At 57.8% G+C, this 14731-nt stretch overlaps 1 protein-coding gene across 1 annotated transcript in view; it reads left to right on the plus strand.

Moving 5' to 3' along the window:
- The first annotated feature begins 271 nt into the window (after positions 1–271).
- EEA1 (early endosome antigen 1) overlaps positions 272–14731 on the plus strand; it is a 48044-nt gene continuing 33584 nt past the window's right edge. Inside the window, exons 1-5 of the mRNA XM_064154910.1 lie at positions 272–375; positions 6476–6568; positions 10556–10678; positions 13225–13352; positions 14597–14651. Coding sequence (XP_064010980.1) covers positions 352–375; positions 6476–6568; positions 10556–10678; positions 13225–13352; positions 14597–14651 — 423 coding nt within the window. The 5' untranslated portion in view covers positions 272–351. The remainder of the gene's footprint in view (positions 376–6475; positions 6569–10555; positions 10679–13224; positions 13353–14596; positions 14652–14731) is intronic.

Consider the following 14731-nt stretch of genomic DNA (forward strand, 5'->3'; position numbering starts at 1 on the left):
GAGAGCTGCGGTGCTGGGCCGGGCGCGGCGGAAGGGAGCCCTGGCTGGGCCTCCGCGGAAGGGACCGGGGAGCGGCCCCCACCGGCCCGGCCCGGCCCGAGGGGCAGCCCCACCGGCGCGCCCGCCCCGCTGCCCCCCGCACGGCGCGCCCGGTCCGCGGCGGCTCGGCCCTCCCCGGGGCGGGGCGGCGGCTCCGGCCCCGCCTCCCCGGCCGCGGCGGCTGTCACGGGGCGAGCGGGCCGCGCCGGGCTCCTGCGGGGCGGGGGCGGCGGCGGCGGCGGCGCTGCGTGGGGCCCGCCGGCTTCTCCTCGGCCTGGCCGCGGCCGCCCGGTGGCACTGGGCTCCGGTACCATGTTCAGGCGGATCCTGCAGCGGGTAAGGCGGCGAGGCTCGGCCCGGCGTGCCCTGGCGTGGCGGGGCTGCTGCTTCCTGGTGCCGGCCGCGCTTGAGGCCGCGCTCCCCGCGGCGGGGCCGCAGCTCCGGGCTCGTCCCGTGGGGTAGGGCAGGACTGGGGATGGGCCCGCGGAGACCGTGGGCTTGTCTGCCGCCACCCTCGTCGCCCGCCGCGGGGGCCGGCCCGATCTCGGACGGGACGGGACAGGGCGGCCCGGCGCAGCCCCACGCCGCGTCCCGGCGAGGGGCGGAGGCAGCCCTCGGTCTGAGCGAGGAGTGCCAGCGACCGGGGGCCCTGCGGGCCGGCGAAGGGGCGGTCCGGTGGGGCGAGGGTGGCCCGGCCCCGGCGTGCTTCCCTTCCGCAGCGCGCCGGTGTCTCCGCCCGCCGCCGCCGTTCGTCGTGGCGGCTGCGGGGGCCGCCCGTGCTCAGGGCAGGCTGAAGGGAAGCCCGGCCGGGAGAGAGCCTGCGAGGCAGGAGCGGGGCCGGGGGAGCTGCGGGTCTTTCCCAGGGGGGCAGCCAGGCAGACCGGGAGGCGGCCGGCGGCTGCTCGCTTCCCTCACCTCGGAACCGGCTTTTCCGGCAGCGCTGCCGAGCCCGGAGCCAGCCTGTGACGGTCCGCGGGTGAACGCCGCCGGCTGTCCCGGGCCCTGCCTTCCCCCCGCTCGCCCTGCCCTGGTGAGAGCTGTCAGCGAGGGGCTCGGCTCGGGGCCCCGGGGAGTCCTTCATCGCCGGCGCTCGGCTGGAGGATGCACCGAAAAAAAGGCCACGCCAAAAGGGTTGAGTCACGCAGGAGGCGGGCAGGGGCAGGCAGCGGCCTCGGTGGCATGCAGGAGGAGCTCACGGACAGAGCAGGAGCCAGCAGCCTCCCCAGCGTCCTTCTGGGCGCCAGCTGCCCCTGTTGGACTGGGGGGTGTTGGGCATGTGCTCTGCTGTCCTCACCTGCCGGGCAAGGGAGCTGCGAAGAGAGCACACTGGGTGTGCACACTGCTGATGTGCTGGGCATGGAGCGTGCCTGGGGCTGCTTCCAGTGCTGCAGCAGGTGAAGGTTGCTCCTACCATAGAGTAGTATCATGGAATCAACTGGGCTGGAAGAGAGCTGCAAGCTCAGCCAGCCCAGCCAGCTGTGCCAGGGCAGGTCTAGGCTGGATGTGAGGAGGAAGTTGTTGGCAGAGAGAGTGATTGGCATTGGAATGGGCTGCCCAGGGAGGTGGTGCAGTGCCCATGGCTGGAGGTGTTGCAGCCAAGCCTGGCTGGGGCACTTAGTGCCATGGTCTGGTTGGTTGGGCAGGGCTGGGTGCTAGGTTGGGCAAGCTTGGAGCTCTCTGCCAACCTGCTGGGTTCTACTGATTCTATTCTACTGTTCTGGTGCTGGCTGCCTGGCAGCAGAGCCCAACCTCACCTGGCTACAGCCTCCCTTCAGGGAGCTGCAGGCAGCAATGAGCTCTGCCCTGAGCCTCCTCTGCTGCAGGCTGCACACCCCCAGCTCCCTCAGCCTCTCCTAACAGGGCTGTGCTCCAGGCCCCTCACCAGCTTCCTCACCCTTCTGCCTGGAGTTTGGTTGTTTACAGGGAAGAATTTCCTTCCTGAAGTTTGATGGGGAAACTTAGCCCAGACCTCTAATTAAATATTGGCAGCATTCAGCAGGCTGTTTATTGATTCAGAGGCATGAGAGGCAGGCAAGGGAAGCTTCTGTGAGACAGGGGAGAGGGGAAGAAAGGCTTGAAACTGTGCCAAAGGAAATTTGCCCCTAAATATTAGCAAAGACTTCCTATTAAAAAAAAAAAACCTTAAAGTCAGTTCAGAAGTTTTTTGTGTTGTAGGAAACCTTCTCTGAGAAGTCAGGAGGTTGTTTGCAGTGAGGGTGGTGAGACACTGGCACAGGTTGAGGGTGCTGAGACACTGGCACAGGTTGCCCAGGGAGGTTGTGGAGCACAGAAGCCCCCAATGTGATCAAAGATCACATTGGGGGCTTCTGTGCTCCACAACCTCCCTGGAGGTGTTCAGGACCAGGCTGGATGAGGGTTTGAGCAACCTGTTCTAGTGGGAGGTGTCCCTGCCTTTGACAGGAGGTTGGAATTGGCTGAGCTTTGAGGTCCCTTCCAACCTAAACCATTCTCTGACTCTAAACAAGCATCAGTTCCTCAGTGGGGTCCCGGAAAGGTACAGACCTGCAGCAGAGCTGATTGCCAGCAAAGGTGAAACAGATTCCCTCCTGCCTCCCCCCAGAATAAGTGGAGGAATGTGTTTAATCCTTTAACTGCTACAAATAATGATGCTTTGAAAAGTCCACCTCTTGGTAGATGAGCCTTAGGCCCTCCCTGGAGGTGGTGGTTGTGTGCACAGCCTGGTGCAGAGCTCTTTGGCTTGCAAGCTGTGGTTGACAAAGTATGGGGAAGAACTGTGATGTGTTCTGGAGTTTGGAGTGAGCCTTAGCTCAGGAAGAAACTTAGAGGTTCATGGGATGGCTTGGGTTGGAAGGAACCTTGGAAGCTGTGCCAACCCCGTGCCATGGGCAGGGACACCTCACACCAGCCCAGGTTGCTCAAGATCTCGTGTAGCCTGGCCTTGATCATCTTCCAGGGAGTTGTGGAGCACAGAATCACAGAATGTGATCTTTGATCAAAGAGTGGTGCCAGGTCCAGCTGGAGAGCTGTAACCAGCAGAGTCTCCAAGGGATCAGTGCTGGGTCTGATGCTGTCCAACATCTTCATCAATGCCATTGACGAGGGCACAGACAGAGTCTGCTCAGTGAGTTTGCTGCTGACACCAAGCTGGGAGGCTTGGCTGAGACAGCTGCAGGCTGTGCTGCCATCCAGAGAGCCCTGGGCACAGAGCTGGGCACAGAGGAGCCAGAGGAGGTCCAACAAGGACAAGTGCAGAGTCCTGCACCTGGGCAGGAGCAATAAACTGCAGCAGTCCAGGCTGGGAGGTGACTGCTGGAGAGCAGCCCCAAGGAGAGGGAGCTGGGGGTGCTGGGGGAGAGCATCCATGGGGCAGCAATGTGCCCTGGGGGCCAAGAGGCAATGGGGTCCTGGGGGGCATTAAGCAGAGTGTGTCCAGCAGATCCAGGGAGGTTCTCCTGCCCCTCTCCTCTGCCCTGCTGAGACCTCATCCTGAGCACTGCCTTCAGTTTGGGGCTCCCCAGTTGCAGAGGGACAGGAACTGCTGGAGAGGGTCCAGGGCAGGGCAGTGAGGATGCTGAGGGGCCTGGAGCAGTGCCTGGTGAGGAGAGGCTGAAGGCCCTGGGGCTGCTTAGTCTGGAGAAGAGAAGACTGAGAGGGGATTGAATCAAATGTCTCTAAATCTCTGAGGGCTGGGGGTCAGGAGGGGGGGGACAGGCTCTGCTCACTGCTGCCTGGCACAGGACAAGCAGCAATGGATGGAAGCTGCAGCACAGGAGGTTCCAGCTCAGCACAAGGGACAACTTCTTGGCTGGAAGGGTCCCAGAGCCCTGGCACAGGCTGCCCAGAGAGGCTGTGGAGTCTCCTTCTGTGGAGCCTTCCCAGGCCTGTCTGGATGTGTTGCTGTGTGCCCTGAGCTAGATTCTGTGGTCCTGCTCTGGCAGGGGGCTTGGACTGGATGAGCTCTTAGAGTCCCTTCCAACCCCTGACACCTGTGAGCCTGTGGTAGGGCTTGGAGGGGACCTCTGAAGGCCCTGCCAAAGCAGCATCACTTAGGGCAGGTCACACAGGAGTGCAGCCAGAGGAGTGTCTTGGAAGTCCCCAGAGGAGGAGACTCCACAGCCCCCCTGTGCAGCCTGCTCCGGGGCTGCAGCAAAGCAGTTTCTCCTCAGGTCGAGCTGAGACTTTCTGTCTTTTCCCTTATCCTATCCCAGGGGAGCAGCAAAAAGGGCCTGGCCCTTTCTCCTCTCCCACCCTTCAGATGTCTGTAAGCAGGGCTGGGATCCCCTCTCCAGAGCAAAGTGAAACCATGACACACTTGTTTAGAAGCGCAGAGCTTCGCTGTTCCCCGCCGGGCTGCAGCCTGTTGCTGGCCCCGAGCAGTGTTTGCCAAGGAGGAGTTCCCTGCCCCGGGGCGCAGCGGGCTCGGGCAGCAGCAGTGCGGCGCAGCGCTCCGCTCCCTGCCTGCACAGCCGCAGCTGTCCGGGCTCTCCCCGGGCTCGGCAGGTCTGCCCGAGGCTGGGCTGGGTGTCTGAGTGCCGGGGAGCTGCGCGGGGTGAGTGCAGCTGCAGGCAGCGGCCGGGAGCCATCCCCGATCGTGCTGCGGCAGCGCAGTGCTGAGCTCAGCCCGGCCGGGGCAGCCTTTGCTCTCCTCTGCAGGGCACACGCTGCAGCCAGGCTGTCTGCTGCCAGCGGGGTGGCACTGTGCTGGCTGGCACTTCGGAGGAGCCACAGGCAGCAGGTGGGTGGGGGTTAGCAGCCTGCTCCTGCAGCCCGAGGGCAGGGGCAGCTTCTGCTCCACCAGGCTGCTCCAGCCTGGCCTTCAGCGCTGCCAGGGAGGGGGCAGCCACGGCCGCCCTGGGCACCCTGTGCCAGTGTCTCCTCACCCTCATGGGGAAGAATTTCTTCCTAATCTCCAGTCTAAATCCCTCCTCTTCCAGCCTGAGTCCATTGCCCTTCATCCTGTAACTCCCAGCCCTTGCCTGAAGTCCCTCCCCAGCTCTCCTGCAGCCCCTTCAGGTACTGGAAGACTGCTCTGAGATCTTCCCAGAGCCTTGCCTTCTCCAGCCACAACAGCCCCAGCTCTCTCAGCCCACAACTGGACACAGCACTCAAGCTGTGGGCTTGATGCCCACCTGGGCACACTGCTGCCTCCTCTGCAGCTCCTCGCTGCCAGCACCCCCAGCTCCCTCTCTGCCTGGCTGCTCTCAGCCACTCTGGCCCCAGCCTGTAGTGCTGCTTAGGGTTGTTGTGGCCAAGGTGCAGAACCCTGCACTTGGCCTTGTTCAGTCTCATCCCCTTGGCCTCTGCCCACCCATGCAGCCTGGCCAGGTCCCTCTGCAGGGCTCTGCTACCCTCCAACAGCTCCACAGCTGCTCCTAGCTTGGTGTCATCTGCAAACTGACTGCTGCTGGACTCAATCTCCTGCTCCAGATTATCAATAAAGACATTGCACAGGACTGTGCCCAGCACTGATTCCTGGGGCACACCACTGGTGCCAGCTGCCAGCTGGATGTGGCACCATTCACCACCACCCTCTGGGCCCTGCCCCCAGCCAATTCTTGACCCATACCAGAGTGGATCTGTCCCAGCCAGGAGCTGCCAGCTGTGCCAGGAGCTGCTTGTGGCAGACTGTGCCAAAGGCTTTGCTGCAGCCCAGGCAGCCTCCATCCACAGCCTGCCCACACTCACCAGGCAGGACCCTGATCAGAAAAGCAGCTCAGATTGGTGAGGCAGGACCTGCCCTGCCTAACCCCGTGCTGGCTGGGCCCTTGAAATCCTGGCCCTTGCTGCTGGTGTTTGCTTGTTCTCTGATGCATGCAGAGCCTTGGATAAAGGCTTTTGTTAAAGGCTTGCACTGAAAAATCCATAATTGCTCCTCAGCCTCTTCACTTCATTGCTTTTGGAGAGAAAATCTTCCTCTGCTCCAGCAGGTGGAGGAGAGGCCTTTGCACATGGCTCTGCTGGACGCCAGGAACCATTTCTTCCCCCAAAGAGTGCTCAGGAATGGGACTAGGCTGCCCAGGGCAGTGCTGGAGTCCTCATCCCTGCAAGGGCTTTAGAGTCCTGGAGGAGTGGTGCTGAGGACCATGGTTTAGTGGTGACCTGGCAGTGCTGGGTTAAGAGTTGGACTCAAATGATCTCAAAGCTCACTTCCAACCCAGATGGTTCTATGGTTCTGGGCACTCTGCTTTAGTAATTACTGCCCCAGACTCACAGCATGCTAGGGGGCTGGAGGGCACCTCTGGAGATCTTTGAGTCCAACCCCCTGCCAGAGCAGGACCACCTCGGGCAGGGCACGCAGCAGTGTGTCCAGGTGGGCTCACAAAGTCTGCAGCCAAGGAGACTCTGCAGCCTCCCTGGGCTGCCTGTGGCGGTTCTCTGTCACCCTGGAGATCAGCAAGGCCAACTGCCTGCCAGAGCACTCCACAGCCTCTCATGTCTCTCCCCTCTCTTCCAGACCCCGGGCAGAGGAGGCTCTCAGAGCTCAGACTCGGATTCATCTGCAGCGCTGGGGAATGCTGTGGACGTGAACAGCGAAGGCTCCTCTGAGGTACTGTGCACTGCCCGGGGCACTGCAGTCCCAGGCCTTGGCTGCTGCTTCCCTCGTCCATGAGGCCGTGGAGAGCAACTCCTGGTGGCCTATCTGAACAAAAGCAGGCCTCAGAAATGGTCTCTGACCAAAGGAAGGGCAGGCCACGCTTCTGTCTGGCCGCTCACTGGGCTTGCCTACCTGGATGGTCACAAGCAACCCTTCCTCTAAGCTTAGGGATGAATTACTGAAACTAAAAGCAATGAGCCACAAGCCTCAGCCTCCTCATTAATAAATCTTTCATGAGAGGAGCAAGGCTTAACAGTTTGTCACACTCAGGCTCCCTTTTTCACCCTGCTTCCTGCTGAGCTGTGCTGGAAGCCTCCTCCTTGTGAAACACCAAGCATCTCGGGGTCCTGTTGGTGTGGGTGCACTAAGCCTGTCCCTCTTCATGTGCTGTATGCCATGCTTAACCAGCAGAATAAGTTGTTGCTCTTGCTTCCATCCCATATTACAACGTCTTTGGACTTAGAGTGCTGTCAAATATTAACTCTGAGAAATGCAACCTGCCTCTGCTGGCTGCTGGAGCTGGTTCGTGCTAACGGAGCCTGATTACCTAGCCTGGGAGTGTGTCAGGCTTAGCATACAGATGCAGTGCAAGGTTAATTACTCCTCTTACAGCACTGAAGGCACCAAAGTGCCCTTTCTTACACTGGATAAAGTGGATAATGATTCAAACACTTCTATGTCTGCTATGATAAGAGAGAACAGGAACTTTCTCTGTGCAGTCTGAATTCCTGATTGCCTTCCATCTGGGAAGGCATCTGCTGGCTTCTTGGCTCTTGAAGCCTTGCTGCAGTCAGTGGGACCACACCCTGAATGAACCTCTAAAGGTCCTCTTGTCCAGCCCCTCTCATGGGACATCCCCAACTACATCAGGTTGCTCAGACCCCCATCAAGCCCTGGTTTAGAATCACAGAGTGGTTTGGGCTTAAAGCTCATCCAGTTCCAGTGCCCCTGCCTTGGCCTTCTTCCACCTGCCCAGGTTGCTCAAGGCTTCATCCAAGCTGACCTTCAACACCTCCAGGGAGGTTGTCATCTTTGATCACATTGGGTGCTTCTGTGCTCCACAGCCTCCCTGGGCAACCTGTGCCAGCGTCTCCTCACCCTCACTCTCTGCTCCACAGCCTCCCTGGGCAGCCTGTGCCAGTGTCTCACCATCCTCACTCTGTGCTCCACAACCTCCCTGGGCAGCCTGTGCCAGTGTCTCACCACCCTCACTCTCTGCTCCACAGCCTCCCTGGGCAGCCTGTGCCAGTGTCTCACCATCCTCACTCTGTGCTCCACAACCTCCCTGGGCAGCCTGTGCCAGTGTCTCACCACCCTCACTCTGTGCTCCACAACCTCCCTGGGCAGCCTGTGCCAGTGTCTCACCACCCTCACTCTGTGCTCCACAACCTCCCTGGGCAGCCTGTGCCAGTGTCTCACCACCCTCACTCTGTGCTCCACAGCCTCCCTGGGCAGCCTGTGCCAGTGTCTCACCACCCTCACTCTGTGCTCCACAACCTCCATGGGCAGCCTGTGCCAGTGTCTCCTCACCCTCACTCTGTGCTCCACAGCCTCCCTGGGCAACCTGTGCCAGTGTCTCACCACCCTCACTCTGTGCTCCACAACCTCCATGGGCAGCCTGTGCCAGTGTCTCCTCACCCTCACTCTGTGCTCCACAGCCTCCCTGGGCAACCTGTGCCAGTGTCTCACCACCCTCACTCTGTGCTCCACAACCTCCATGGGCAGCCTGTGCCAGTGTCTCCTCACCCTCACTCTGTGCTCCACAGCCTCCCTGGGCAACCTGTGCCAGTGTCTCCTCACCCTCACTGCCAAAAACTTCTTCCTAACCTCCATTCTCAGCTGTTGCTCATCAGAAAGTGATTTGCCTTCAGGGCCTGGCAGCTCTCTGGTGAGCACTGCAGGGTCTGTGTGTGGCTGTTAACTGTACCCAGGCAGGTGCCTGCTTTTCCCTTAGAGAAGGTGCCAGCTGTAGAGCTGTGCTGCTGCTGCTGCCTCAGCCTCTCCTGCTGCTGCCAGCTTTGCTTGAGGCTGTTTCTGCAATGTCACCACACTGCCCTGACCTCCTTCTGAGAAACATCTGGGCACCTCTGTGGGAAACTGCCTGAGGGATCCACAGCTGGCATCAGGTTGGAAGAGACCCTAAAAGGGCATCTTGGCTACTCCCCTGCATTTAGCAGGGGCACCCTCAGCCAGAGCAGGCTGCCCAGGGACACATCAAATCTGACCTTGGATGTCTCCAGGGATGGAGCCTCAACCACCTCCCTGGGCAGCCTGTGCCAGTGTCTCACTACTCTTACTGCAAAGAGCTTCCTCCTGGCACCCAGCCTGACTCTGCCCTGCTCCACTTCCAAACCATTCCCTCTTGTCTTACAACCATGGTCCCATCTGAACAGTCCCTCCCCAGCCTGCCTGCAGCTCCCCTTCAGACACTGAAATGCAGCTCTGAGGTCTGCCTGAAGCTTTCTGCAGGCTCCAACTCTCTCAGCCTGTCCTCACAGGAGAGGTGCTCCACAACTTGGATCATCTTTGTGGCCTCTTTTGGACCTGCTCCGTGAGGTCCATGGCCTCATTGTGCTGGAGGCCTCATAGCTGCACTCAGTACTCCTGGTGAGGTCTGAGCAGATGCAGCCTTCTGCCTGGTGTCCATTCACAGCTGGGCTGTGCTGCTTGTTTCTGAGGCACATGGAGGCAGCACCAAGAGGCTCTGGAAAACATAACAGTGTGCAGCATGCTGCTGGCTTGGAAAGCAGGGGTGAGACTGGGCTGTTTTCTTGTTCACAGCTGGGCCTTCATGTTCATGAGTGGTCCTTCATGTTAGTAACTGTTCTACCTGCAGGGAGGCTGCAGCCAGGTGGGGTTGGGCTCTGCTGCCAGGCAAGCAGCAACAGAAGAAGGGGACACAGCCTCAAGCTGTGCCAGGGCAGGTCTAGGCTGGATGTTAGGAGGAAGTTGTTGTCAGAGAGAGTGATTGGCATTGGAATGGGCTGCCCAGGGAGGTGGTGCAGTGCCCATGGCTGGAGGTGTTGGAGCCAAGGCTGGCTGGGGCACTTAGTGCCATGGTCTGGTTGGTTGGGCAGGGCTGGGTGCTAGGTTGGGCTGGCTGAGCTTGGAGCTCTCTGCCAGCCTGCTGCATTCTGTGATTCTGTGATAATTGCTCCTTCATGTTAATAACTGCTTCTTAGAACAGAATCATAGCATCATAGAATCCAGCAGGCTGGAAGAGACCTCCAAGGCCATCCAGTCCAACCTAGCACCCAGCCCTGTGCAGTCAGCCAGACCATGGCACTAAGTGCATCAGCTCCTCTTGTTCTTCATAACTCCTCCTTCTTGTTAGTTACTCTTCCTTCTTGTCAGTTACTCCTCCTCCTTATTATTTACTCTTCTTGTTAGTTACTCCTCTTTGCTAGTTACTCTTCTTACTTATTAGTTACTCCTCCCCCTTATTAGTTTCTCCTCCTCCTTGTTAGTTACTCTTCTTTGTTAGTTACTCTTCTTTCTTGTTAGTTACTCCTCCTCCTTATTAGTTACTCCTCCTCCTTATTATTTACTCCTCCTCATTATTTACTCCTCCTCATTATTTACTCTTCTTGTTAGCTACTCCTCCTCCTTATTAGTTACTCCTCCTCCTTGTTAGTTACTCCTTCTTCATGTTGGTTACTCTTCCTTCTGGTTAGTTACTCCTCCTTCATGTTGGTTGCTCTTCCTTCTGGTTAGTTACTCCTCCTTCATGTTGGTTACTCCTCCTTCTAGCCTTCTCCCTGGTATGAAAAGTGCTTTGGAAGAACTCCCCAGGAGGGAGCCAGTCTCTGCCTTTGTAGCAGACTTTCTGCCTCAGTCCTGGGAGCAGTGGGGTTGGTTCCAGATCTGCTGTTTTGTTTGCTTGGGTTTTGGTGGGGTTTTGTTTTGTTGCTTTCTTAAACCCAAATATACATTTCACAGGGCTTCATCTGTCCACTGTGTCTGAAAGTGTGTGTGACTCCCTCTGCTCTGTCTGAGCACTACCAGCATGAGCACGCTGGCCCAGAAGGACGCCAGGAGCTCCGTGACCTCCCAGCTCTCACTGTGGGTTTTGCTGAGTTTTGTCTCCCTAGCTTTGGGAATGGGCTGCTTGGAATGAGCACAGATCTTCCCTCCTGGCTGGGCTATCAGCTTCTTCATCTGCCTCTTCTGCTTCCTTGCTGGGCGATGGTTTGCCCTCTTGCTGGGCGGTGGTTTGCCCTCTTGCTGATTCCATTCAGCAGCAGAGGGACTCTGAGCTTTCTGGTTTGCTCTTGTGTCTCAGGTGAGCTGTGGGACTGGGAGAGCTGGCAGGCACTGGAGTGCTCTTTTGGAGCAGCTTCTGCTTGGCTTTCCTTCTCAGTAGGCCTGTGCCAATACTTCATTTACCTCACACCAGAACCAATATGATGAGAAATGTGGTGTTGGATCTTGGGTGAGTTTGCTGATGGCACCAAACAGGGAGCAGTGGCTGAGACCTCTCAGGCTGTGCTGGACAGGCTGCAGAGTTGGGTGGGAAGAAGTTGAATCAAATCCAACAAGGCCAAGGGTGGAGTCTGGCAGCTGGAGAAGAACAACCCCATGGACCAGCAGAGGTTGTGTTATGTTATGCCTGAAGATGATGAAAGCAATATTCTGGTCAAGAGAGATGTTGAGGTGCTGGAAGGTGCCCAGAGCAGGGCAGCAAGGCTGGGGAGGGGCCTGGAGCACAGCCCTGTGAGGAGAGGCTGAGGGAGCTGGGGGTGTGCAGCCTGCAGCAGAGGAGGCTCAAGGCAGAGCTCATTGCTGCCTGCAGCTGCCTGCAGGGAGGCTGTAGCCAGGTGGGGTTGGGCTCTGCTGCCAGGCAGCCAGCAACAGAAGAAGGGGACACAGCCTGAAGTTGTGTCAGGGGAGGTCTAGGCTGGATGTTAGGAGGAAGTTGTTGTCAGAGAGAGTGATTGGCATTGGAATGGGCTGCCCAGGGAGGTGGTGGAGTGCCCATGGCTGGAGGTGTTGAAGCCAAGGCTGGCTGGGGCACTTAGTGCCATGGTCTGGTTGCATGGCCAGGGCTGGGTGCTAGGTTGGGCTGGGTGAGCTTGGAGCTCTCTGCCAGCCTGGTTGGTTCTATGAAATGGCAGTTAGAGGGTAAAAGCCTCTCATCTGCTCAGGAGGGGCTCTTCTCTTCTCTCTGAGCTGATCATGCCAAGATGAGTCTTCAGTATAGAATCAGGGAATCAGTCAGGGTTGGAAGGGACCACAAAGATCATAGAATCAACCAGGTTAGAAGAGATCATCCATTTCCAACCCCCTGCCATGCCCAGGGACACCTCACCCTAGAGCAGGCTGCCCACAGCCTCATCCAGCCTGGCCTCAAACACCTCCAGGGATCAGGCTTCCACCACCTCCCTGGGCAACCCCTGCCAGGCTCTCACCACCCTCCTGCTGAACAACTTCTTCCTCACATCCAGGCTGAATCTCTGCATTTCCAGCCTTGCTTCACTCCCCCCAGTCCTGTCCCTGTGCTTGGCAGCTGCCTCTGCTTGCTAATTAATCTCTGAAACATGAAATAAATCCTGGTTGTTATGAAGCCTTTCCCTGCTCTGTGCCCTGCAGAGCTGCAGTCACGTTTGAGCAGCTGAATGTGAAGCTTCTCCTGGTTTGCAGCCATGTGAACATTTGGTTGCTGAGGTCTGGGTGGCTGTGAAACAAAATGCTCTGAATGTCAAGTTAGGAAGTCAGAGCTGTGGTGGTTATCAACACTGCTGAGGATCCACCTTGGATCCTGGGCTCAGCTCTGGGCCTCTCACTCCAAGAAAGACATTGAGGGGCTGGAGCAAGTCCAGAGAAGGGCAACAAGGCTGGAGAAGGATCCAGAGAAAGCTGGGGAGGAGCAGCTGAGGGAGCTGGGGGTGGTTGTTGTGGAGAAGGGGAGGCTGAGGGAGACCTCATTGCTCTCTGCAGCTCCCTGAGAGGAGGCTGCAGGCAGGTGGGGGTTGGGCTCTGCTCCCTAGGCTCAGGTGACAGAAGGAGAGGGAATGTCCTGAAACTGTGCCAGGGGAAGGGTGGGTTGGAGGATAGGAAAAAATTCCTTGCTGCAGGAGTGGTCAGGGCTTGGCTCAGGCGGGTGCTGGAGTGGCCACCCCTGGAGGTGTTTCAGAGGCAGTAGCTGTGCTGCTGAGGGCTGGGGCTCGGTGGCAGTGGCTTAGCAGCAGTGGTGGGATGGGGAGCTCCAGGTGAGCTGTGGGACTTGGTGATCTGAAGCATCTCTTCTAACCTCAGCAGTTCTCTGCCTGCCTCTGAAGTGACTTCTCCTTTTTCCCAGGAAAGGTTTTGTTGCTGGTGCCTAACACTGCTGGGAAGCAAACCCTCACCCCTCCCCTGACTCATGGAGTGGGACTGCTGTAGCCATTTCCTAGCTTTGCAACTGCCAGAACTGTGAGCAGAGCCTGAAACGATGAGGCTGGATTTTGACCATGATATTTGCTCCCTTTTAGATGTGCAAACCAACTTTGGAATTCTGTGTGGAAAGCAGGTGGAGTGAATAAAACAAAGCCAAGCAAGATTTCACTTCTCACCTCTTTCTTTTCTTCTTTTCTCTCTCTTTCTTGTTTTTTTTTTCCTCCCCATCACAGGGCTTTATTTGTCCTCTCTGTATGAAGTCTCATGGATCAGCTGAGGAGCTGTTCAAGCACTATGAAGCAGTCCATAACTCTGGCCTGGAGTCAAGTCATGGAGGGGAAGGTCATCTGTCACCAGAAAGGTGCAGCAGGACTTTGTGCTTGGGCACTTGTGGTAGCCTTCAGCTGCTTCTCACTGCACTGAGGGCTGGAGTAATTTGAACACTCAGTTATGTAGCCAAGTTTTTAACTGTTCATGCCCCATTTCCAGCTGAGCTGAAAGCTGCCACTGGCTGATACTCATCTGCCAGGAGGGGAGAATCAGATCCCTGTGTTTACTGCTGGTTAAATCTCTTCTTTCTGAGATCTGAGGCAGCTGGCACTGCAGTGTTAGACACTGGACTCATTTTTTAGCAGAGTGGCATAAATGGAACAGGTTCTCCCTGATTTCTGGCACAGAGCTGAAATTTCACCTTTAGAGGGTGGGGGGAGAACAACCCTGGGGATGGAGAAAGATCCTGAGTTTGTCTCTGGGTAGCTGGGATTCTTACTGGGTAATTATAGCATCAATATTTGCCTCAAAGGGCTCCCATGGGACCTGCAAATCTGGCACTTTGTCATTCCTTTTCCTCCTGTGTTCCAGAAGCTCCATGCTTCAGAAACCTTCTCTCACCTCTTTAACTGGTCAGAGCATTCCTGTTGAGTTTAACTCTAGGCTGTTCCCTGGAGGCTTCACCAGGCTGTTTCCTAGGGGCTCCACCAGGCTGTTCCCTAGAGAATCCACCAGGCTGTTCCCTAGGGGATCTGCCAGGCTGTTCCTTAGGGGCTCTACCAGGCTCTTCCCTAGAGGCTCCACCAGGTTGTTCCCTAGGGGATCTGCCAGGCTCTTCTCTGGGGGCTCCACCAGGCTGTTCCTTGGAGGCTCCACCAGGCTGTTCCTTAAGGGCTCTACCAGGCTCTTCCCTAGGGGATCTGCCAGGCTGGAGCCAGGCTCTGCTCAGGGATGGCCAAGGACAGCACAAGGGGCACTGGGTGCCAGCTGGAGCAGAGGAGGTGCCAGGGGAACAGCAGGGGAAACTTTGTCACTGTGAGGGTGCTGGAGCCTGGAGCAGGCTGCCCAGAGAGGCTGTGGAGCCTCCTCTAGAGCCATTCCAACCCCCCTGGCTGTGCTCCTGTGTGCCCTGCCCTGGGTGCTGCTGCTCTGGCAGGGACCTTGCACTGGATGCTCTCCAGAGGTCCCTTCCCTTCTCTGGTGTGTTCCATATCCCAGAAGAAGGGTATCTGATGCTGCCAGTCAGCTTGGTGTGCTGCTGGGGCAGACACACCCCAGCTGTGAGTGCCCCAAGCTAACCACTCTGTGTTCCCTCCCCCTGCTCTGGGTGCTCAGGGATGAAGTCTCACTGCTGCGACAAGAAGTGCAGGACCTGCAGGCTTCGCTCAAGGTTGGACATGGCTTCTACTCAGCACCTGCTCCTTTCTTCTCATGTGCAACCTGTGGCACTGTGCTGAGCAGTCCTCTCTC

This window comes from Pogoniulus pusillus, chromosome 15, assembly GCF_015220805.1.
Source record: "Pogoniulus pusillus isolate bPogPus1 chromosome 15, bPogPus1.pri, whole genome shotgun sequence".
NCBI lineage: Eukaryota > Metazoa > Chordata > Aves > Piciformes > Lybiidae > Pogoniulus > Pogoniulus pusillus.